Source organism: Acomys minous (genome assembly GCF_964271855.1).
Source record: "Acomys minous genome assembly, chromosome: 12".
In the NCBI taxonomy this organism is placed as follows: domain Eukaryota; kingdom Metazoa; phylum Chordata; class Mammalia; order Rodentia; family Muridae; genus Acomys; species Acomys minous.
This window is the reverse complement of record NC_140493.1, coordinates 74,157,930-74,182,409: the sequence shown is the minus strand read 5'-3', so window position 1 is coordinate 74,182,409 and position 24,480 is coordinate 74,157,930. Positions and strand designations below refer to the sequence as shown.

The 24,480-nt window shown below is 49.3% G+C and overlaps 1 protein-coding gene across 3 annotated transcripts in view; it reads left to right on the top strand.

Moving 5' to 3' along the window:
• The window catches only part of ASIC2 (acid sensing ion channel subunit 2), a 1,061,758-nt gene that overhangs the window by 771,750 nt on the left and 265,528 nt on the right, over positions 1-24,480 (top strand). For 2 of the 3 annotated variants that reach the window (XM_084750431.1, XM_084750430.1), the window contains exon 1: positions 17,448-19,069. The exons of the other annotated variant lie outside the window; for it this stretch is intronic. In XM_084750431.1, coding sequence (XP_084606557.1) covers positions 18,362-19,069 — 708 coding nt within the window. In that variant the 5' untranslated portion in view covers positions 17,448-18,361. Of the gene's footprint in view, positions 1-17,447; positions 19,070-24,480 lie in introns of those variants that run through there. 3 annotated transcript variants of the gene reach the window in all.

Sequence of the window (24,480 nt, the reverse complement as noted above, 5' to 3'; positions counted from 1 at the left end):
ACTCAGAAGAAGAGAGAGGCCAACAGCAGGAAGTGCCGGGAACGCTGTGATAGGAGAGCCTGAGCTTTCAACTACAGAGAAATTCTGCTTCCCTTCAGGGATGGGGCTTGGGAGGCTGTGTCGGGGAGGAGAGAGCAGGTACATGCGGTGGCTTAGAGGAATCCTGAGTGGTTATTATTATCTAAGTAAACATCTCAGTGTAAGAACACACACATTTGGAACTTTCTTAAATAATAAGCTGAAGGCCAGTGAATCACTTTCTTTAATTAGCTTGGTTCTCTATCCTGGGTGAGAAATCTCTCTTATTCAAGTGAAACTGTGTTTATTTAAATAAGATTCCTTGTCTTTGGGGCCTTTTTTAGCATTTTAAGGGATGAGTGTGTCAGTCTTGTTTACCTAGCCGAGTTTCACTTAATCACGGCGGCACCTGATTAATCGTTATAGCTTTTTCATTAAGGACTTTCTCCTGGATCTTCGCCCCTAATCCTTCACACGTGACCCCAGCCCACCCCTTCCTTGACCACGGTCACTACTATGCCCGGGTCCTTGACCGCTGAAATACCTTAGGCTGTTACTATCTTTGTTTCCTCTTTTTCCCGCCTACTGCAATCCGTTCTACAGCCTGTTTTAATTTTCTAAAAGCTTCCTGTTGATTCTATTCTCCTAGCTAAACTTCCCACAAGCGAAACAAAGCATAAAGTAAATGCAACCTGATCGCCAACATAGTAACAGCGTGCGTACCCTTCCGTACATGCGCATACCCTTTCGTACATGCGCGCATGCTCACACTCCACCAACCTGGCCTTGAACCACCTTTGTGCCTTACTGTGGTCACTCTCGTTTATGCTTGGAAACATTCTCTCTTGAGATCTAGGCTCAGGCCAGAGCTTCTGAGTGCACGCATTTGGACTCTTTAATGGGGTTCACGGGGCCAATGTCTGTGTATTTATTTCTATTTCCTCTGCCGGGAGGCATTTCTGATGTAGACCTCGCGGGCCAGATGGCCTCGGGAAGATCCCTGGCTGAGAAGCGGATGCTGGTGAGATGCTGGTTCTGTGGGTAAAAGTATTGCTGTCCGAGCGTAAAGATCTGAGTTGGAATCCCAACCCCACATAGAAGTATGACCCCATCTATGTCTGTACCCCAACACTGAAGCGGGGCAGACACAGAAGGGTCACTGGGACTTGGTGGCTGTCAGCCTAGCCCCAGATTTTGGCAAGAGACCCCGTCTCAAGGGAATACGGTGAAGATTGATAGAGAAGGACACCCAATGTCTTCCTCTAGGCTCCAAGCGTGTGCACAGGTGCATCCCCCCTCCCCATCCCCTCATATATAATAATAATAATAATAATAATAATAATAATAATAATAATAATAATAATAATAATAATAATAGAAAGAAAGAACTTTAAAAAATATCTAGATTCTCCCTAGCCCTTAGTTTCTTCATTTATAAGCTGGACCAAGCATATTGGCCCAGCTGATTCCCTGAGGGGTTGCTAGTCTCTTAGGATAAAGACGAGACTCTTGAAACGGGGCGGGGAGGGGGGGCGGGCAGGGGCGGGGGGGGGGGAGAGGGGTGCAGGGGCGGGGGGTGTCCCCAGCCAGTGCAAGATTATAGGAGAAGCACGCTGGCAAAAGCAAGGTAGTTAATCAAAGCAACCTCCATTTATTACTCAACAAATATGTACCAAGTGCTTACTAAATGCCACAGCTCTGCGCTCAGTGGCTTCCGTGCGTTATCTTATTTAATCTTTATGCTAACCCCGCAAGGCAGGTATTATTATCGCCATTTTTCAAACGAGGAAATTAAGACTCGGAGTTCTAACTTTCCCAAGTTGCCTCTGCCGGCTGGTGATGGAGCAGCGAAGAGGTGTGACTCATCCAGCTGGTTAGAAGTAGGGGAGAGCTCTCAAGAGGGGACTGCTGAATGGGGTCTCAAATAATCTTCCAAATAGAAAGTAGATGACCCACACACAGCACACTGGGACAAGCGAACAAGGCTGCAGCTTGAGCGCGCTGTCCCCAAACCTGTGGCCATCGATGTCTGTACTCCTTACAGCTCACTGTGTGCCCTAGCAGGCTGTGACGTTCCGCAATAACCACCTAATGGGGCACCATTGGGAGCTCTCAAGCAGTGTGGGGATAGCATTAAAATGGCTGAGTGAGAAATGGGTGGAAAGGGGAGGAAACTAAGACAACTCACAAGGACGGGAAGAGCGAAGCCTGGGCTTAGGGAATGCTGTCTGGGAACACAACACACATGCATGGGCTAGAGAGGGATTGAGGGGGGGGTGGGGGGGGTAGCACTGAGAGCCCTTGGTGACAGTTGGAGTGTGGCGAGGGTGAGGGCTGAGGTGAGAGACGCTTCAAGACTTCTGAAGAAAAGCGTGACTTAGAACGCACTAACAAAATATCTCTACCTGTGTGTCAAGTTAGTTTCGTATTTAAAAGACTGTAGTGCCAATACTCATCTCTCAGTTCATCAGTGAATACATTTGAGAAAGAAAACAGATGGAAAATAGATTAATGATAGATAGGTAAGTAGATAGGTAGATAGATAGATAAATAGATAGATAGATAGATGAAACACAGCGTGCAAAGTTTGCACGCACGTGGCTAATAGACAGAGTCTACTTACTGTGATCTGCTATCTGACACCTTCCACACTTCAGAATTCTGCTGTCACCTACTACAGAAGATGCACCCCCTCCCACAGAGCGAAGCTTTAAAATGTTACTAAAGGAGACAGGAGAGGCAGGCGTGTTTTCTCTAATAGAATTCTATTTCTCCTTTATTGTTTCTTCCTGCAGGGGAAAAAGATGTGGTGAAATTGGCCTGTCATTGTTTTTTTGCTTAAAAAGCAAAAAAAAGAGATAGAAACATATTTAAATACCACGGAACTCCTTATTGTCAAATGACTGAACACCCACGGCGTAGCTCAGCTGGCAACCGTGTAACCAATTCAGATTATTAAGCTATGTGTTGGATGACCGTTTAGCTATCAGAAATAGGATGGTAGGGCCCGTGAGTGTGGCTGAAGCAACAACCAATGAGAGAGTGTCACCTTTGCTCCTCAGACCCCTTTGCACAGAGAGATGTCACTTTTCAAAGTAGTCCTTGTTTTTTTCTTCTTTCTTTCTTTTTTGTTTCTATTTCTTTTTTTCTTTTCTTTCTTTTTTTTGGGGGGGTTGGTTTTTCGAGACAGGGTTTCTCTGTGTAGCCTTGGCTGTACTGGGCTTGCTTTGTAGACCAGGCTGGCCTCGAACTCACAGAGATGCACCTGCCCCTCCCTCCCGAGTGCTGCGATTATAGGCATAGAGCGCCACACCCAGCTGCCCACGTTTCTAAGAATGAAGCGTTTGTTCTGTTAAGATCCACTCAAGATCTTTATTTTCTCTCAGCATGGCCACTGGCTAAACGTCATCCTAAAATATGATCCAGCACTTCTTCCATCCCGGTGTGGATTTCACAGAACAAACTAGAATCCTAAAGGCTCGGGGTTCTCACTATGAGTTCCTACTATGATTTTGGGCTAAAATACTCAGGATTAGATGAAACATATAGAGTTTTCCCCAACATGAAATGGCAATGGCACCTATTTCTCTCTCTCTCTCTCTCTCTCTCTCTCTCTCTCTCTCTCTCTCTCTCTCTCTCTCTCTCTCTCTCTCTCTCTCTCTCTCTCTCTCTCTCTCTCTCTGTGTGTGTGTGTGTTGTGTGTGTGTATGTTTTGTGTGTGTGTGTTTTGTGTGTTCTGTGTTTTCCTTCAGGTCCTCTTGAATCTTAAGTCTATCCTTTACTTTCTATAATATACATCATTTCTACAGAGGGTCCCAAAAACCCCCAAATAACAAAGTGTTTATAGGATTGTTAAAATAAAGAGTAAGCAGGAGCCAAGAAAAGCAGTCGCTTCGTCCTCCATAGGCATCACATGGCAGCTTTAGTACCTGAAAAGCTGTATTGTGTGAGGCCAGGGCTGGGGAAGATTTGACGTCAGCCAATGAGGGACTCGGCTGGACAAGGTTGAAGTCTGACGTTTCTGGAGAGCCGTTTCGTACTCAGTCTATGAAGGCGGACTCCCTTTCCTTAGCAGGGTTCTTGAAAGGAGAATCACAGTCACCTATCCCTCAGGGAAGATTACTGGCAAGCACAGGGAATTCCTGGAACACCCCACCCTATGCTGAGATCCTAGCAAATGACTTTAATTATAACTAGAAGTTATCCCCTCACGCCTAGGATAATTAAGAACAGTTTTCTCTTTCTTGTGATAGGGCCCCATGTTACTGACTGTAAATGAGCTCCTGTACCACTGTATGCAGATTAAGTATCCTGGCACCCTTAGCCCTAGTGAATCAGACACATTCACCCTCAAAACCCCTCCCCACTGCCCAAGGTTTATACATAAAAGCTGCCTGACTTGTATGTGGGGGGGGGGGGAGGCGGGAATCATGCTCTCTTCCTCACCATGATGATCTGAGAATCCATTTATTCTGAGGGAAACTGCCGGAAGGCCTGGTTGGTCAGGCATCAATGGTAGTACTGCCTTTGCCACTGCTGAGGCCTGCTCCACCATTGCTGATAGCTCAGTGCTGACCCCTGGTGAAGCACCTCAGGGCCTGTGTCTCACCAGACCTGGCTGCCCATGGGTTTCAGACACTTGCCTGCTTTGGCTCCTGTGCTTGGTACAGCACCTCAAACAAGGAGCTGTAACACTTGTTGAGCTCCCAAGCCTCTGTTGCCTTTTGAGACCTGAAGTCTCATTCTAAAAAGAGCTAAGCCATGACACCCTGTAGAAAACTCATTTTTCACCACTCCCCCCGCACCCCCAGAGAAGTCAGGAACCTGGTCTAGCGTCCTTGGCCTCGGGCCTCACCCTAAAGTGGCTTCTGAGCAAGAAATGTTATCACCAGGAGGCAAGCTGTGCCTGAACTAGCCCAAAGGATGTGAGACTGAGGCCACCCATCTCCAGGTGCAGAATGACAAAGCCAAGCCAAAGTTTGACTATAATAAATCACCTTATAGTTCTCAGTCTCAAAATCCTCCTTAATATAATAGAAATAATGACATCTATTTCATTATACTTACTGGGGCACTAAATGAGATAATATATGCAGTTTCTAACAACATGTCTGCCGCATGACTATCCTCTACAGGCTAAATTTATTATCATTGTAATTATTATTGCTGTTTATTATTATTTTAGAATTTATGATGTGCATGTCAGCCACTCAAGTGATGTCCTTGCCTTCTCATACTACCCATAAACTGGAAAAAACAAACAAACAGGTCAAGGAACATTCAAATGATAGCGAAGTGTGGAGTGGAGCTGTGGCTGGAAAATGCTGTCCCTTTATGATAATCAATACCCATCCTTTCCATCAATAGTCAGCAAAGCCACTGGGAAGAGCTGGGAGCAGGTGACAGAGACACAGAAAGCAGAAAGGACACTGGAAAAGCTCCCCCCCCCCAGAGGCCATTCTCACCCAAACTCCTCTGATGCCTTGGGGAGAGTTTGGTACGCAGTTCACTGTTATGATTCTGAAATGTTCCCTCAGAGATTCATCTCTAAAGACTTGGCCCCCAAGCCAATGGCGCTATTCTAGAAACTTTGGAAGGTGGGTCCCACTGGCAGGAGGAAGATACTCTAAACAGGCCTTGCAAGGCCATTCCTATCCCTGGTTTGTGCCTCGCTTTCTTGGTCACTGTGATGTGAAGAGAGCCTTAGCTGCACTCTCGCGTGGTCATGAGCCAAGCTGCCCTTCCATTCTGTCCCTGCCATGAAGGACTGAACCATCTAAAACTGTGAGCCACATGAGTCTTTCCTCCCCAAAGTTGCTCCTGTCAGGCCTTCTGTGAGAGCAGCACAAAAGTCACTAACAGTGTGGTCTTTAGTTAGTGTGTGTGTGTGTGTATGTGTGTGTGTGTTCATCAGTATGCATGTCCACATGTGCGCACAGGTACATGTGCTTTGACAGTACGATTTTATTATGGGTCATTCTATGGTCACAGGTCATCTGTTGTGCCACTCATCACTAGAGTTTGTGGTTTAAGAGGATTGAGAAGGGCAAAGGTCTTGGGAGACACTGATAATGAAGGAAGGCTCTGGGGTTATAAGCCAAGAAGGAACCATTCCAGAACACACATAGGTCAGAGTGACAATTATCACCCACATCAAGCCCAGTTCTATGGTTGCTTTTACTGGCTGTTGTACAGCACTAGTCAAGGAGGGTAGTCAGGTTGGCTGGCCACTTGGTCTTCACGGGTGTCATGAACTATAATACTAGGGTTGTTACTTTCTGGGAACATCTTTAACATGCCTCCCCACACACCGGTGGGCTTGGATTTTATTTGCTCCAGAGTCTAAAGTACTTTATGAAATAGCCTATTTATGACCATTCCTCATGTTCAAAGATACATTTCTGTATGTCTGTGGGCAGGGTGGGTGTGCTGTCTGATCTCTGGTCATGTTTACTCTATATTTTTCACGTCTGGTTAAAATACACTATGAGCACCTTCAGTGTGTTCTCTATAACTCAGCATGGTTTCCTGGTGACAGTGTGTCTCTCCATCTTTTGCCCGATGACTCCTCTATTGTTGAGCATGGGAACACTTTAGTTTTTTTCTATGAAAAGCCCTGCTGGGAATCCCTTCATAATTCTATCCTTATTTGGGAGTTTGTTTCCTTGGAGGAACTTTCTAGTGTGTGTGGAATCACCGGTTCAGAAGCTAGGTGCCTTCGTACAACACCTGCGACTCCCCAAAGCCATTGAGCCAAATGTTACCCACTAGTGCTAGTAGGTTGTGGATAGACATGGGATGAATAGGTGTAGTCTGCGTGGGTTGTGGAAGTGTTGAGGAGAAAGCAAGCCTGAGGGCAGGGAAGAGAAAGGCTCTTCTCTTCAGGGATGAGAGGGGGAAAGGAGGGAAAGCAGGGGAGGAGATGGGAGGGAAGAAACAAAAGAGACCAGGATGAGAGACCATGGCTTGCAGACATGAGTTCCCACTTCATGGCCACATGGTGGCTCCCAGCCTATAATGCCATCTAGATATTGAGAGGCAAAGAGTTTTGCATGGTTCTAACGTAATGAGCCCAGCTTGACACGCACACCCTTGGGCACATCCCTAGACCTCTTCCTAACTGATAGGCTTATGCCACGTTGAATCACTTCAAAGCTGGAAGAATAGCACCCATGCAACCATAACAGATCCTCAGAGCCCTGTTTCTGACTATAGCCAATCCAGCCTTCCCTCCCCTGCCCCCGCCCCGGACCCACAGGGCTGACTATAAAACTGAATTGCATTGACACCTATTTTGACTCTTTTTTTTCATTCTTGGCTCCCAGAATTCTGCCTTTCCAGTCATTTCCGACACATCTGAGTCTGAAGCGGGTTGGAATCTAACCTGTGCCACCTACATGGTATACGCTGTGCAGCCCTTGGCAACTAATTTCCCTGTCTGGGCTTCAACTGGAAAATGAGAGAGTAACTCTGTACTTGACACTAGCACAGGCTCCATGAATGGTTACATGATTACAGCCAGTGGTCTAACCTGGGCCTGTGCTAATAACAGAGAGAATGAAACTAGCAATGAAACATCTCATGTCTTCTTCTGTTGACATGGGTGTGTCATGGATACTATTAACCCATGGAGGGGGCACTTGTGAGGCCACCCTAGAGATACACACAGCAGCAGTTCTGGGTTGCTACCTGGTTGCTACTCTGTTACTTTTCTTCCTTTCTTCTGTTTGGATAATCACACTGGTCTATATGACACAGAAAGATACACTAAATCTCTCCCTGGAGGCCCCTCCTTCAGGTGGATAACGATAAACTAGATGTGGGAAACCCCAAGGCGATGGCTTGGCCAAGCCTTTTATAAATCCAGGAGGGCAAGCAAACTATTGGTGGCTGGCACACAGGAAAGCCCCAATCAACTAGGGAGAGCAGTCTGCGTACAGCCTCTGATGAGTCAACCCTGACTCAAAGCCCCAGCAGAGCTTCTGTCTGTCTGCAAGACAGATTCGGGCCCGTGAGCTGGTGCTCCCCAAAGCAGAGGTGAGAGCCAAGGCAAGATTTTCATGATTAAACAGAATATGGGGGCAGCCAAGGAGCTGTGAATAAAACACCTAATTGTACCTAGGGTTTTGTATTTCATTAAATTCTATTTTAACGGCATGCCTTTTCATCCTGAGTGGGTGGTTACTGCTGGAGAGGGCTATTATGCTTAACTATTTTAACAAGAGTTTTGTTATGTGTAGGGGAGAGCAAATTGGCTAAGGAAGTGTGCAAGGCTCCATTTCTCTGCTAAGTTTATGGCCATGATCAAGCTTGCAAGCAAGACTCAGGTATGAAGGTGTAAGCATAGAATAAAGGAGAGGTAGGCGAAGGAGAGCGAGAGAGAGTAATTAGAGCTCAGAAGACCAACAAGACACCACGAGGAGCTAAAGAACCCACCAGAAATAGTTTCTGGAATTTTCTCCTGGGTAAGGAGAGTCCAAGCAGATTAACCCTCGGCATGGGTCATGCCTTTGTCTGCCTCTCATCCTGGGTGAAAGCGTGTCCAGTTTGGGCAGAAGTCACCCAACTGGAGTTGGTAGGGTAAGATGAAAATGAATGGAAAATGTGAGTAGAAAGTAAATAGTTCTCACATCAGCCCTGAGAGACCCCCCCCCCCGGCAACATATTGTCCTCATGTTGCAGTGATTGATTAGTATTTGATGTCAGTACATACCTGTTCTTCTTACCCTAGACCCCCGACTAAGGCAGAGACATCATCTGAGCAGGTGTGTTTCCAGGGCCAAAGATGTTCAATAAACATCCATTTTGGTTATTACATTTTAGCAAACAACAACCAATGTGTTTAAGACCATGTATTCTAGACCAGGCTACTTGGGCTCTACGCCGGTCACTAATGACACATTACTTATGTAGCTTGTGCCTCAGTTTCCTCTAGTACAAAAGAACTATAGCGATAGTCCTGGGAAAGTTATGAGAGGAACACTTACATAGTGTTCAGTTGGTGTCCGCTTTCCAATTTCTTCGCCGCCACCAAAACCATCACTGTGATCACCGTCATCTGCATCAGAGCTAGTCACTAACCTCTGCCTCAGTTTCCTCTCCTAAACTCAATTGCTTGCTCATGTAGATAGCATTTGTCCTCTATGAGCCTCCCGTGTTCTGTCTTACTCATTCTGTATATTGGTTACAGAAATGTCTAGGTCTCAAGGTAGCATTCTCTGCCAACCAATGCTTGACACACTCAATGTGGGGTGTGTGTGTGTGTGTATGTGTGTGTGTGTGTGGTGTGATATATGTGTTATGTGTATGTGGTGTGATGTGTGTGATATCTGTGTATGTGGGGTGTGTGTGTGTGTGTGTGTGTGTGTGTGTGTGTGTGGTGTGATATATGTGTTATGTGTATGTAGTGTGATGTGTGTGATATCTGTGTATGTGGGGTATGATTGTGTGTGTGTGTGTGTGTGTGTGTGTGTGTGTGTGTGTGTGTGGTGCTGGGGATTGAACTGAGGTCCTTAAATACACTCAGGAAATATCTATCAGTAAGCTACACCCAAAGCTTTCAAAGGGGATTTAAAAAATAGTCATCTGAGAGGATAAACGGGATAAATTGTAAGTTCTGACCCGTATTTGGGGCTGCTTTTATCAGTACCAAGCTGTGCGGCTTATAGGAAGTCCCCTAACTTTCTAGGCCTCTTCCATTGGCGTGAAAGGAAGGAACTTAGTTTTCAGTGCAGCCCAGATTCTCAGCACTCCCCCTTTGAGGACTGCAGCGCTGGAGCCAAGCAGCTACTAGCCCCATTCAGAGTACAGCAAAGCCATTCCATAGACATGGACCCTATGATCTGTGATCTTCCTTCTGGGAGTCAGAAGCCTCCATGAGTGACTGACAGGATAAAAAAAATCATCTGGGATATGAGAGGAAGAGCCCAAAAAAGGAGAGGTTAGATATGCACAAACGAGCCGGTGAGGGTGGGAGTCAGTGAAGATTCAAAAAATATATATCATGGAAGCTTCAAAGGATGGAGCTGCAGTCACAGTGTCAGGCATGAGGGTGAGGGCTTGTAAAATGAGTGTCCATATGATGGGCTAAGGTCACAGAGAAGTCTCTCTCAGTCTCTTCATGCTAGTGAAAGAAACTCCAGTGCAATTGCAGGACATTTGCTTGGGTCCTGCAACACTTCAAGTACCTCCAGGGTCCCCAGGGTTCCCCGCAGCACAGGATGGGACAATGGCAGGGAGCAAAGCGAGGCTTTGAGCCCTGACTGGGGAGGGGAAAAAAAGGAGAAAGGGGAGAAAGAGGAGGAAAGAAAGGAAGGCAGAGTCACCGGATAGCCACAGCGGAGAAACTAAGAAAAAGAACAGGGATTTAGGTTTGCAGCAGAGCCACAAAAAATCCTTCTACCCCACTGTCCGTGAGTTCTAATGCTAAAGGCAAAGCAAGCTAATTCGGTGGTGCTATTCCAAAGGAAAGGCACACAGGGTTTCAGGCAAGGACACCAAGAAGCCATTATCCTTGGGTTGCCTTGCTGTCCATCTCATCCCCACAAAATCCCAGAAATAAGAAAGCCAATGGCGGTCAAGATGCCTGTGAAAAACAACAACAACAACACAACAACAACAGAAACAAAACAAAAACAAAAAACAAAAGAAAAAACAGGGTTTAGAACAGCAGGATTGGGGCTGGAGAGATAGCTCAGAGGTTAAGAGCACTGGATGTTCCTCCAAAGGTCCTGAGTCCAAGTCCCAGCAACCACATGGTGGCTCACAACCATCTATAATGTGATCTGATGCCCTCTTCTGGCAGGCAGGTGTACATGCAGGCAGAGCACTGTATACACAATAGACTAGCAAGATCCAAGGTAGCACTGTACACTCACATGGCATGAGGCTAGAGACCTCAGAATAAGGAGACCAGCACTCAGGACCCCCATCCCCACAGCAGAACTATGCAAGAAACAGCCAAAAGAACCCGGGACACCTCCTGGAGAAGATACGGCTGGCTGGAAGACTTCTTCAGGCAACTGGATGCAAGGGTCCCTCTAGCATTGAAGGACTGACTCTACCGAGTAGCTGGGGTTCCCTTCTGAGAGGAAAAGCAGACCATTCATTGTGCAAGGCTCTCCGTGGAGGAGGTCCTAGAAATGGAAGAATGTCACAGGAAGTTTTTCCCACAGTGCTCTAGGATAGAGTCAGCCTAAAGCACTGTTGTTACAAGGGGCTGGCTAAAGGGACTCTCCCACTGGAGGGAGGAAGCAGAGCTAAATCGCGTATGAGGCCTGACTGGTAGAGCCTGGGGATAAACAAGAGCACCGATGGCTTCAGTGAAGCTTGAGAAAGCCATCAGAAGTCACAGATCCCATGTATCCTTGTCACTGTTCCATGCTGTGATACGACACCATGGCCAAGGCAACTACTGTAGGAGGAAGCATTTAGTTGGGGCTGTCTCACACATTCAGAGGTTCAGGCCAATTATCAGCATGGCAGCATGAGGCAGGCGCTGGAGCAGTAGCTGAGAGCTACATCTTGACATAGGCAGGGTGGGAAAGACACTGGGCCTGTCTTGGGCTTGTGAAACCTCAGGTCACACACTCCCTCCCTCCAACAAGGCCACACCCGTAATCTTCCTAATCCTGCCAAATATCTACTCCCTGGGGGTGAGGGCATTCCTATCCAAACCACCACATTCCACTCCCTGGCCCCCATAGGCTGGCAGCTATATCATAATGCAAAAAATGCATTCAGTCCAACTTCAAAAGTCCCCATACTCTGTCACAGTCTCAACACTGTTTATAAAGTCCAAAGTCTCTTCTGAGAGTCATGGCAATCGCTTAAGTGTGACCATCTGTAAAATCAAAATGAAAAAGTAGCAAGTAGCTGGCGTTCCCATATGAGAGGAAGGCCTGACTATACTTCCAACACACAGTGACACAGAATATACATTAACATTCCTTAAGGGAGAAAAGGGAGCACAGTGAGGAAATACTGGACCAAGGCAAGACCAAAGAGCATCCTCACGTCTGACGTCAATGTGCTCCTCAGAGCTCCAATTCCTTTCAGCTTTGTTGACTACAACACACTTTCCTCTCTTGAGCCTGGTTTGCAGCTTTCCTTAGCAGATATCTGTGATTCTGGCATCTCCAACATCTTGGTGCCTCCAGAAAACTCCCAGGCTTCACTCTCACAGCTTCATGAAATGGCCTTTCTGGGCCTCCCTGAAGGGGCACCCCTGACACATGAAAGGCCTCAAGCAGCTTTTCCTTAGCCCCTGAGAGAGACTCCATAACCCCCTTTTTTGTAACCTCAACTCTGAAGATGGAACTGCATGGCTGAATATGCCAAGTTCTGCTGCTTAAAGTGGCTGAATTTTGGCCTCCTCCTTCAATTACATTTGCATCTGCTTTCTGTTGTTGGTGATCTCCTTCAGTGCGTAAGCTTTCCTTTTATTCATTTGTACAAGTTGGAAGCTTAGCTGGGCGTGGTCTCGCCCTGAGATTTCTACTCCCTTTATACCATTTAACACCAGGCTTTCCTTTAAACTCTTTATCTCCTTGAGCACAGGAGTTAGTCCATTCCACTCCCCAGGGCTCCTTTGGTCTAGTACTTGTACATTGTGTATTTTTCCTTGCTCAGTTTGCTCCTTTTCTTTATAGATCGGCATAAGAGTGACTACTAATAACCACAGGACACAGTCAGTATTAGGCTGTCTTGAAATCTTCTCTTCCAATTCTATTAATCCAAAAGTCTTCACTTTAGCCTCTGACAAGTTTTTAGGTCAAGTGCAGAAAGCGGCCACATTCTTTTCCAAAGTATTTCAAGAACCATCTCTAGGCCACTTACTAATATTCTTCACCTCTGAAACAAATTGGCCTGGGGACCTGCAGTTCAAATGGCCCCCAGCATGGCCTTCCATGCTCCTTTTAGGATGGCCCAGTAAGCCCTGATTAAAGTATCCAACTGACTTTCTAATCCAAAGTCCCAAGGTCTTGCATATTCTTTCAACAAACAGCATGGTCAGGCCCATCACAGCAGTGCCCTAGTCCCTGGTACCAATTTCTGTCTCAGTCACTTTTATTGCTACGAAGAGACACATGACCAAAGCAACTACCGCAAGAGAACGCATTTAATTGGGGCTTTGTTTACAGTTTCAGCAGTTTGGTCTCTAATTCTCATGGCGGTTAACTTGGTGCCATGCAGGCAGGCACAGGAGCAGTAGCTAAGAGCTACATCCTGATCTGTAGGCAGAGAGAGAGAGAGAGACCCTGGGTCTGGCTCAGCCTTTTGAAACCTCAAAACCCACCACAACCATAAAGAGATCACTGCTAGATATGGTGTCACATACGTGTAAAACCCTCACTGGGGGGGGCAGGCGGGGGGGGAGGGTTTAGGCAAGAGAGTTAAAAGTTCAAAGCCAGACTGAGCTACATGGCAAAACAGTGTCTCAAAAACAAATAGGAACCAAAAGCAAAATCACAACCTTAGTCTACGGGGAGGAAAGAACTTATAACTGTGATGGTGGTCACAGTCCAGGATATGGACCAACTCCTGGGAAGACCCTCCTCCTCTGTACATGGCATTACACAGGGTGTGGACCAACTCCCTGGGAAGACCCTTCTGCACCACACACAACATTACACTTGAAGATAAGTGCCGGGTATAGAGTCGTGGATGTTGGGGTGATAAGAAAACAAAGGAACTTTTCTTAAAAGGTTATTATGGGGTGGGGGGGGAAATCATAGCACTAAGTTTTTATTTCTTGATGGAGAGGGTTTGATGGTCAGCATATGCACCACCTTATACATTTGTTTGGCTGTCTGAGAAAACCCACCAGGAAAGGACAGCTAAGTCACGCGCCATTGTGTGGGAAGAACAAGAGGAGAGAGACGATCTCTCCAAATGTAAACCCTTTTCTACTGCTTGGTAGCTGTGTGGCTTCAAGAGAGTGGCTTAATCTCTCTGTGGTCTCTTTGAAGTAAATAAAAGAATACTTTCCTAGACGGATTAAACACTTAGAACATTTGTGAAACTATTTTAGTGTAAAACATTTGGAACTATCCATATGGCTTAGGAAGGAAGATGATGATGATGATGATGATGATGATGATGATGATGATGTCGTCATCTATCATGATGCTTTTTAAGGGGCAATATGTAAGGGAGAAAACCTGGACATTGGAAAGGCTTAGAACGCAATTCTTCTCCAACCTATTACTTCAGCAAAATTCTTTCCCTAAAGAGTTAGAGTGAGAAGTAAGGTAAAATACATCTTGTTCTATGCTTGGCATGTAATATATTTTTTTAGAAACATTATTATTCTCTTTCCCCTATTTTCCTGTATCAGTGTGTCTCATCAATGTGTCTGGACACTGAGACGAGAGGCAGGGACATAAATATGAATGAGATGTAGCTCTTGTTCTCAAAAGGCCTCAGAGTCCTCAAGAAAGACCTGGACACACACAATGACACTGTGCTATATGACAAGAACCATACCTGGGCATCAGCACAAGCGTGTTGGGATTGTAGAGACAGAAAGACCAATCATCCTGAGGAAATCATCCCTTAGGAGGCAATGGAATTTGGAAGGAGAATTTTTCTGGGCCGAAAAGTTCTGAAGAGAGAGGAACATTTTCATCAGCATAGGAGACATGCTGAGGCTGTGTGGTCACCCAGAGAGACACTAGTCTTTTCTTGGAGCCACATTCTCTGTTTCTTTGCCAAGACCCATGGATGCCTAAGCAGGATGCCCCCACTCGCCTGTAAATGTTCTTCGTGTGGAGAATGGTCAGGGAAAGCAGGGTAAAGGTGGTCACTTGGTCAGCCCACAGTGGCACATTATGAGTACACCACAAGGAGGAAACAGGCCGGAGAGAAAAGTTCATAACAGCAGGGCCGACAAAGTAGTGTTGTGCCAATCCAGAGTAAGGACGCTGGGAGATGTCACACGCTTGTTCTGGCTGCTTTAACAGTGGCTACACCCAGTCCTCTTGACTACCACCTTGGCTAAAAGAGGTCCCTGAATTCCTAGGCAGGAATCCTGGGTCTAAGCCAGAAGTTTTAGAGGACGGGGTTTTTGTCTGGAGTACAGTACACTGGCACCCTCAGAATTCCCCCACCAAAGCCAACAACTAACTGGCTGACGCTTGCAGGGAAACCAGATCCAAAGCTGAATCTCAGCACTGCCTGGCAGCAACAGTTTCTTCCCCCGGCCTTATGAAAAGGACACATGAGCCAGAAGGTGGGGACGCATGCCTTTAATCCCAGCACTCCACAGGCAGAGACAGGCAGCTCTCCGAGTTCAAGGCCAACCTGGTCCACAGAGTGAGTTCCAGGACAGTCAGGACTATACAGAGAAACTTTCTGGAAAAAAAAAAAACGGGAAAGAGGAAGAAGAGGAGAAAAAGCATGTGTGTAGCTACATGCTTTAGTGTGCATATAGACACGTATACACATAGGATGTGTCCATTGTGTGCATGTATACATGATTGTGAATACATGCATTGTCAGTAATATATGGCAGTATAATTTGTATACTTGTGTGTGTGTGTGTGTGTGTGTGTATGTGTGTGTAGTATACAATGTATATTGCATGTACGTGCAAGATTGTGGCATGTATGCTTGTGTGTATGCTCCTTATGTGTCACACATATTTGTGCAGTCGTGTGAATTGAGTGGGGGGTGTATATACATATAATGTGTGCCTGTGCACGAGGACATGTGTGCTGTGTGCGGCTGTGTGGTTGAGTGGGAGCTGAGGGGCTCAGAGACTCTCTTCTCCAGAGCTCTATAGAAGGGAAGCCCTCAGGCCAGTGAGGACAGAACACCCACTCTAGACCCGCTTGCCTCTTTCGGAGAAACCTACTGGCCATTTCACAGGTCTGCCCAAACCACCACAAGCATTGTGAATTTCTCTCTGTTCCCAAATCTTCCCTCCCCCAGTGTCCTGTCCCAGAATGCTGATCCCCCACCACCTGCCGTATCAGTCTTTTCATGCTCAGGGTCCTTGCTCTGTATCCGCTCTCAGAAATATCTGGAACCCCTTTTCCAGTAAGGGAGCTCAGAGGGCTACCTGCCATAGTGATGTCTGGAAAGTGTACGGAGCTGTCAAGTGTAGGCTACATGGCCAGGCAGGCATAGGAGCAGGATCCCAGCCCTGCTCCAGAAGCTAAAAATTGCAAGGCCCTCTGGGACAGTAGAAAATGCCAGGGCTTTGGGATCTGAGCCCTGATCCAGCTAGCCACTGCCCAGCTGTGCTGCCTTGGGCAAGCCCTGGGCATCCCTCACATCGCTTAGGAAATGGAAGCAGTTGTACCGACAAACCTCATTCAGTGCCCTGAGAGAGTTAAGGTAGAATATTTAAAAAACAGCATCAAAAGTTTGAAAGTGCCCAGGAGTTAGGGAAAGGCTTGGGTGCCTCCTGGAGGGAATAACAGGGTCTCCTGTGTGGGGAAGTCATCCTCTTATCTATCCCCCTTTCACTTCACCTCTAGGGAGAGCTACTTTTGCCCAATGGAACACCTCCATAGAAGGGGCTGGTGCACTTGAGAAGTTTCTAGAGGCGGAAGAGACGGGTTGTCCCCTTGTGCCCCCTTGCAATAGTTCTTCCTATAAATTCATGCACGTGCAAATCAGAAACTACACTCATTCGTGCCCATCACCCAGGATATGTACACGCAGAACATACAGCCCGTCATAGGCACTTTTCCACTTAGGACAGCAGCCGCAGTACATCACCCACAGGCAGTTTCACGAACTGAAGAGCTTGGCACAAATGCCTGCTCACATATAAACAGTTCACATCCTACACACCCCCTGCATGACACAGAACTCACACTTGCTCAAGTGCCCACGCTGCACAGCCCCTTCTCTCTCCAGCCCATCTCACACGCCCAGGCATTCCCCCCCCCCCACCCCCCGCATTTCTTTGCACACGGCTGAACATAAACACAACATTTTTACTACTCTCCATCGCTTCCACAAGCCGGCACAACCGACCACATCTGTGCTGCACCCCTCTCCCCCGCAACTCCAAGAAGAGGCTTCCCGCTCGGTGTGCAGCGGCCACAGTGGCCAGGAATTAAAATGCAGCAAGGAGGAGCCGGGAGCGTCAGCACCGCGTCTCCAGGAGCGCACAGTGCTTGCCGCGACCGCCGCCGCCCCGCCCGCCCTGAGCCCCCGCGGGGCCAGCGAGCGCAGTAGCAGGTGCTCAGAGCCCAGCAGCGCCAGCCTCGCGCGGCTGCTGCCCAAGTTCGCCCAGGGCCCAAGGAGGGCCGGGCCACTGAGAGAGGAGCGCAGCCGTCGCCTCCGTCACTGCCACCGCCATCGTGGACTTGGAGTCTCAAGAGGAGACCGGCCCACGAAACAGCGAGCTTCGATCAGCAGCGAGTCCGGATCAGCCCCAGGAGGTGTTTTGGGCTCCGCAGTTCCCAGCTCCTGGCGCCTGCGGAGGAGAAGAGGCAAGGGACAGCGTGGTGAGGCTTTTCTAGAGAAGATACGTGCCGCCGAGGGGAGAAGCGGTAGTTGCTCGGGACCAGAAACCTTGGAGGGGCCCGGCAGCGAGCGGCTTTCCGCAGGACGCCCTGAGAAACCCTCGGTCCCAGACGACTGTAGACACCCTGCAGGACTCAGGAACTGGACTTGGGGATGCCTGGGAGCGTCTCCGCAGAAAGGCAGCGGTGAGGAAGAAGGGTCCTAGAGGAAAGGGAAGGAGGAAGACGCCACTTGGCGACCACTCACCCCCCGTACACACCCACCCCACCCGCCGAGACTGGAGCCGCGGAGCGCCTCTGGGGGCGCTCGTTCCTTGGCGCCTTCCCTCGCTTGTCCCAGTACCGCTGGGCTAAGAGCCAGACTGGTGGGGTCCCCGGGACTGTCCAAACCAGGCATGGTGGCCCAGTGGCCCCTCTCTCAGGATCAGGGTAAAAACTGGGGTTAGTTGGTGCAGGGGGACTCAGTTCAGGGTCCCCCGAGGTCCAGAACCAGAGGAGGTCGGCGGGCACAGAGCCCAAGGATTGGAGAGGCGGCTCCCACCGGGGCCCCTCTGGAGGTAGCGCCCGGTGACTCGCGTCCACCTGGAAGACTTGGGGCTAGCAGAACCTGGGAGGCGCTCGGGAGAGGCCAGAGCCAGGGGCGGCGGGCCGAGGCGGCACTCAGTCCCGGGCGAGCGCCCGCGGAGGCGGCGGCGGCGACGCCGGGAGGGCATGCCGCGGCACCGGAGCTCCTGTCGGGCGCAGGCTTCCCTGGCGCAGGCTGCGCGCGGCTGCTGCTGCTCCCATTGCTGCTGCGGACTCCCATGGCGGCTCCGCCCGGTCGGGGCCGCCGCCGCTGTCGCCAGCCTTGGGCTGAATGAATGAGCCGGAGCGGCGGAGCCCGGCTGCCAGCGACCGCGCTCACCGGCCCGGGACGCTTCCGTATGGCCCGAGAGCAGCCGGCGCCCGTGGCGGTGGCTGCAGCCAGGCAGCCCGGGGGCGACCGGAGTGGCGATCGGGCGCTGCAGGGGCCAGGGGTCGCCCGCAGGGGGCGGCCGTCGCTGAGTCGCACTAAATTGCACGGGCTGCGGCACATGTGCGCCGGGCGCTCGGCGGCCGGAGGCTCTTTCCAGCGGCGGGCGCTGTGGGTGCTGGCCTTCTGCACGTCCCTTGGCTTGCTGCTGTCCTGGTCTTCGAACCGACTGCTCTACTGGCTCAGCTTCCCGTCACACACGCGAGTGCACCGCGAGTGGAGCCGCCAGCTGCCGTTCCCGGCGGTCACCGTGTGCAACAACAACCCATTGCGCTTCCCGCGCCTCTCCAAGGGGGACCTCTACTACGCGGGCCACTGGCTGGGGCTCCTGCTGCCCAACCGCACGGCGCGCCCTCTGGTCAGCGAGCTGCTGCGGGGCGATGAGCCGCGCCGCCAGTGGTTCCGTAAGCTGGCTGACTTCCGCCTCTTCCTGCCGCCGCGCCACTTCGAGGGCATCAGCGCTGCCTTTATGGACCGCCTGGGCCACCAGCTGGAGGACATGCTACTCTCCTGCAAGTACCGGGGCGAGCTCTGTGGTCCGCACAACTTCTCCTCAGTGAGTTGCCCTCCGCGCGAACCCGCCCCTTCTGACCCCGCGCTTCCTGAGGCTCTTAGTTGGGCCCCTAGGGACTGCTGGACACCAGGTCCCTGTGAGTGTCACCACTTCCAGACTGGGTGCCACAGCTCCTTGGTGCCCAGGCAGAACCCGCTCTTGAGTCCCCTCGGTCTTCAGGTGGTAGGAAACTTGGGCTTAGCTCTGTGTAGGAAGTCACCTTAACCTTAATGCCGTTGGAGTCTCCTTGTACAGTTTCTTCCAGTGTGAACCCCCAGACTCCTTCCTCTGTCTACTCTCTATGGGTACCATCTCTGAACAGTGGTTCTCCTGCCCCTAACCTCACCCAAGGTTCATGGGACTCAAAGCTACTGCTCTCTGCCTGGCCTTTAGAGTCCTCTTAAATGGGGCTTGTTGTCTTTGGAGAGAACCAACGCAAAATCCCGCAAAAAAAAGGGGGGGGGGGCTAATAAGAGAATCCTGCAGAGTTTCTAACATAGCTTGAGATCCTAAGCAGCGAATGCTCTCGGAGTTCCACACGAAGTCTAGGAGGAAACTCCCAGGACGTTAAGAAACACCAAAGTTATGATCCTCCTTTGGGGCAGTGGCATCCATCTGTGAATTGACAAAAACGCTGAGCAAGCACACCCCCACACCCACCTCTCCTTGGCCCTGTAAAGTGTTACTGTGAATCTTCCTGGCTGGAGGAATTTCCTGCAGGTGGGGCAAAGTTGCAGCAGGGTAGTAAATGCAAACAGTCAGGGCCAGGAGAAGCTGTGCTGGAGGTTTTGTGAGCCATTTGTTGTGCAGGTTCCCCCACAGTGTGGGTCTGGAGAACGCAGATGTCAGGCAGAAGGTATCTGCCTTGTGCGGTCTGTCTCAGAAGCGCTCCTGTGCCAGGCCCCAGCGTGGTGCAAGCCTGTACAACCTTTCCTGTGTAAATGCCCCTCAGGTGGGCTCCGGCTTTTCTACCAGGGCAGGGAAGGCTGGTGTGCATTCTTGGGTAGTACTCTCAGAATGATCTCTTCAGAGGATTTTTCCTGGACTTTCACTGTCGCAACAGGTGTTGGCTTGATGCTGGTCAGTCCTAGATCTCTGATTGGCTGTTGTGGTTATTTCTTGCGTAAGATGTCCCTCCCCCTTCAGTCTTACTCTGTTGATTTTTGCTGAGTATAGAGTAATTCTGAATTATCCCTCTCTAACACAGTCCATGTTTGGGGGGCATTTCAGCGGGCCCCAGACTGTCTCATCCGAGGCCACCTGCCTTAGCAAGTGAGGAATGCTGTTAATATATGTTTCTACAAGGCTTCTTCTAGAACCTCAAGCACAGTCCATAAAGGCCAAAGAATTCAGGGGACAACACTGTAGTCAGTTGGATTTTGGCTGACCACTGGTGAACAACCTCCAGGGTTAGACTAAAGTTCAAGGTTATGCCTAAATATCAGGTCTAAGTTGCATGGCACACAGCCTCCTCCATGCAATTCTGCATGGGATGATTAGCTTACAAAGCATGTGGTATGGCCTCTGATGGCCAGGGTTCCCTTCCAACATCACAGCAGACCTGAGTTAGCGTTCATTCCTATATTTAAAACGAGGCGGGAACTGTAAAGAGCAATCTCATGGTCCGCATCAGCAAGTCTAAAGTCTAACGTAGCATACCAGCAAATGCAGTGCACAGATGCCACAGGGAACCCTCCTCTCTGATCCTGGGCCTAGCTCCTATCAGAAAAAACAAACAAAACAAACAAAAACTGAGTGAGATTCATGTCTCCCACCCTGATGCCTCCCGCAAAGCCTCCCTCCCATGCCGCCAAGAAGCCGGGAGAATGAAACAGAGGCCATCCCAAGTGGTCTAGGTAGATAGAGCTTAACTCTTGGCTTCCACCTCCACAGCAGGTATGGATGTGCGTTGTGGGGGACAGGAGGTAAGGAGCTGAGAACAGCAGGGTCCTCCCCACTGGAGCTTACTCTTTCTCCCTGTAAGGATTTGCCAGCCACGCCCACTGAAGGGAAAATACTACTTCCGTCCCCAAAGGCTTGTGCCCTGACACTCAAAGTGACCCCTACAAAGTGACCCCCAGTGGGTTGTGACTCTGCTCCTGTCCTCGGAGGTCCTGGCTCTGTAACAAGGCTGTGGGTTTGTTGCCTTCCTACCTGTGGACTCCAGAAGCTGCTTCAGGGGAGCTCCTGACGCCACCGAGCAGACCCCCATCAGAGAGGCTCTCCTCTGACTGCCTGCTGTGTGAAGGAGCCTTTGCCACTCTTGATGGAGTGGCTTTGCAGTGTAGAAGCTGAGGGCAGGGACTCTTGGATCACGTGTCTGCTCAGATCCTGAGTGTCTCCCTTTCTCTGTCTCTGTCTCTCTCTGTGTCTGTGTCCGTCTCTCTCTCTCTCTCTCTCTCTCTCTCTCTCTCTCTCTCTCTCTCTCTCTCTCTGTGTGTGTGTGTGTGTGTGTGAGAGAGAGAGAGAGAGAGAGAGAGAGAGAGACAGAGAGAGAGAGAGAGAGAGAGACAGAGAGAGAGACAGAGAGAGAGAGACAGAGAGAGAGAGACAGAGACAGAGACAGAGAGACAGAGAGAGAGACAGAGAAAGACAGAGAGACAGAGGCAGAGAGACACAGAGAGAGTGAGAGAGATTTCTTTGGCTTGGAGTCTTTCTTGACCACCCCACCCACCATCACAAAACCCGGACAAGCCCACAAACAGGTTTCTTCCACTTAGTCTCCACTCCCCTGTGCATGTGGCTGTACCTGCTGAGGCTGCTCGCCTCTTCCTTCAGACCAGGGAAGGAACTGTGTGTAATTTTACTGCTGTCTCCAGTTCCCAGCACAGAACCTGGCACATAGTAGATGCTCAGGAATGAGTGTCTTCACGATTATCTGCAGGATCGGCTGTCTTCTTGGGTCTTGGTTGACTTCCTCTGGCAAATACCTGTAAACCGCACTTCCAGTGGTTCCCACTGGCAGCCTGTGGCAAGAGGAGCAGCCTGGTCAGCACTTATGAGGCACCTGTAATTCCCAACTTGTCAAATGATAGAGCAACAAGTGAAGGGACACCTATCAGGAAACGTGCCAGCTGTCTCTAGTCAGTCAACACCGATGGGAGAGAAATCTATTGCCAAGGACAGTCGGTTGGGCTCATTCTCCAGGCCTGTTCTGGGTGTGTTCACTGGTGCCTCTGGGCTTGCTGAAGCTAGGGAAGGGCTCATCATTCAGCAGACAAACAGAGCGGTGCCGGCTTCTGAAAGCCTGTGTCGTTTCCCTGGCATCAGCCGCAGACCTCGGCTCTGCACACACTGGCTCCAATGTAGCTCCTGGCATTGGAGAGAGCGGGCAGGAAGTGGAGCTGTGAGGCCAAGCTCTGAGAGCCCAGGGGGAGCTTAACAGAAAAACCAAAAGACTAGAAACAGGAAGATAGGCAGATGCAGAGTAGGCTGTACTTCAAGAACAAGGGGTCATGGTCCTCTCTAGGAAACAGCATGCTCCGGGAGGAAGAGTCAGGCAGAGCTGGTCTTGGGCTTTCAGTCTGCCCCTTCTCAGCAGTGTTTCCTGGGCCTCCACTAATAAGTTCTCCATCTCAGAGCTAGGAAGGAGATATGTCGGTGTAGAGGCTGGGTTATGCCTGAACAGCAGTAGATGCTTAATATTCAGAAGTCACTGTTATGGTATAGAGAAATAGCTAGGCACGGTGTATAGGTGCCTGGTGGTTAGATGTACTAAGTATTATCACCATAATTATCACGTCTTACCATGGCAACTTATCTGAGGGAGGTAGGCACGCTCATTCTAATGTTAGTCATTGAATCAACCAGCACCTACTACATGTCAACTCTGTGCCGAGTTCTTTATTAGATACCAGAGGTATAAAAATTAAATAGGACTTGATGAAGTCCCTTTGGGAACTTGCAAGAAATGTGTGAACCAGAGCCAAGGCTCAAGAGCATCCAGACCAGACTGGGGACCTCCAACGGCTTCCTGGAGGAGGTGACATCCAAGATGAATCTTGAAGACTACACAGGAGTTCCAAGGGAGAGAAAGAGACAAAGCAACAGCACGCACAAACAAGAGAGTCCAAAAGGGAAGCATGAAGCAGAGAGATTGAGACAAATTTAAAATAGCTCAGGGGAAGGTGGTGAGGAAAGGCCGCAAGGCAATGGAGTGATCAGAACCTGGGCTCAACTAAAGTTTTGAAATTTGCATCAAGATTCTGATGTGTTTCACTCCTGGCTGTTACACCGTCATACCTGTGCCCAGACATCTAACTCCCACCTTTATTTCTAAGTCCATTGTGGCTGTTTTTGTCTGTATCCACATTATCCCCTTCTCTGTAGGAGTTAACCTCTAGTTCAGATCTGGGCCATCCACAATGCTTTTAAAAGCCAAGGAAACAACATTTAGTTGGCTTTTTTTTTTTAAATCACATTTTACCATATCAAGAAAACTGGCTGCTATGAGCCAGCAATCGAAAACAAGAAATGATTTCGGTAACATATTGTTTAAAATCAGCAAATTCTGTTGAAATGATGCTGGGCCAGGCGGTCTAGTGGCTGTAAAGATGGATAGCTTCAGGGAGTCAAGAAACAATACTTCTGCCTTTATAGAAAGTGGAATAAATGAGCTACTACATGTAAAGTGCTTAGACCAGTTTTCTGGCATCAAGCAAGCATTCAATAAATGGGAGCCGTTTCCATTTTTATGACTTGTGTGAGCATTTACAGTGAAGGGCAAAGGCAGATAGCATCGGGCATCTGTGACAGGCCAGATCCTGGCTGGCTTGTTTCATGTCATCTTCGTAGTAACCGTGGACAGTTTGTGATAATCCATGTTTTTATAAAGGGAGGGAATGTCACTCTCAGAGGGTATGCAATGTGTTCCAAGTCAAGAACCAGCCAGCAGCGAGGCCAAAGTCAAACCCAAGTTGCCATGACTGCAGGAACACATGCCCTTTCTGCAGTAGGATGAGAAGGGAGCAGCATTGGGAAGGGGGCAGAGTGCATCCTATAGCATCCTGTAGGGAAGACCAGTCCAGCCTCAACTTGGCCCTGGCCAGATGCGTGCCTTTGGCCTCACGGTTCAGTTCTGAAACGATAGGATATAAGCCAAATGGCCGGTGGGACTTAGCAGCAGAGTTCTCCATTCAAGTGGGCAGTCAGAGGGGGTGGGGGGAGTTGGGGGGAGGGGCGGCAAGAAGGCTCAGATACTGCAGATGGCTGGCGCTCTTCAGGCATCCATTTCTTTTCTTTGCAGAGCTGAAGCAGTGATTATGGGGGGAAACATACACGTTATTGAAGAGCTGGAGACAGGGCGGTGATTAAATAGACATTTATACAAAGCACATGAAAGGACCTCTACTAGTTATTTGACTTCAGGGAAATTAGTTTAGGGAATCAAATGTAAACTCGACCCAGGTCTGCAG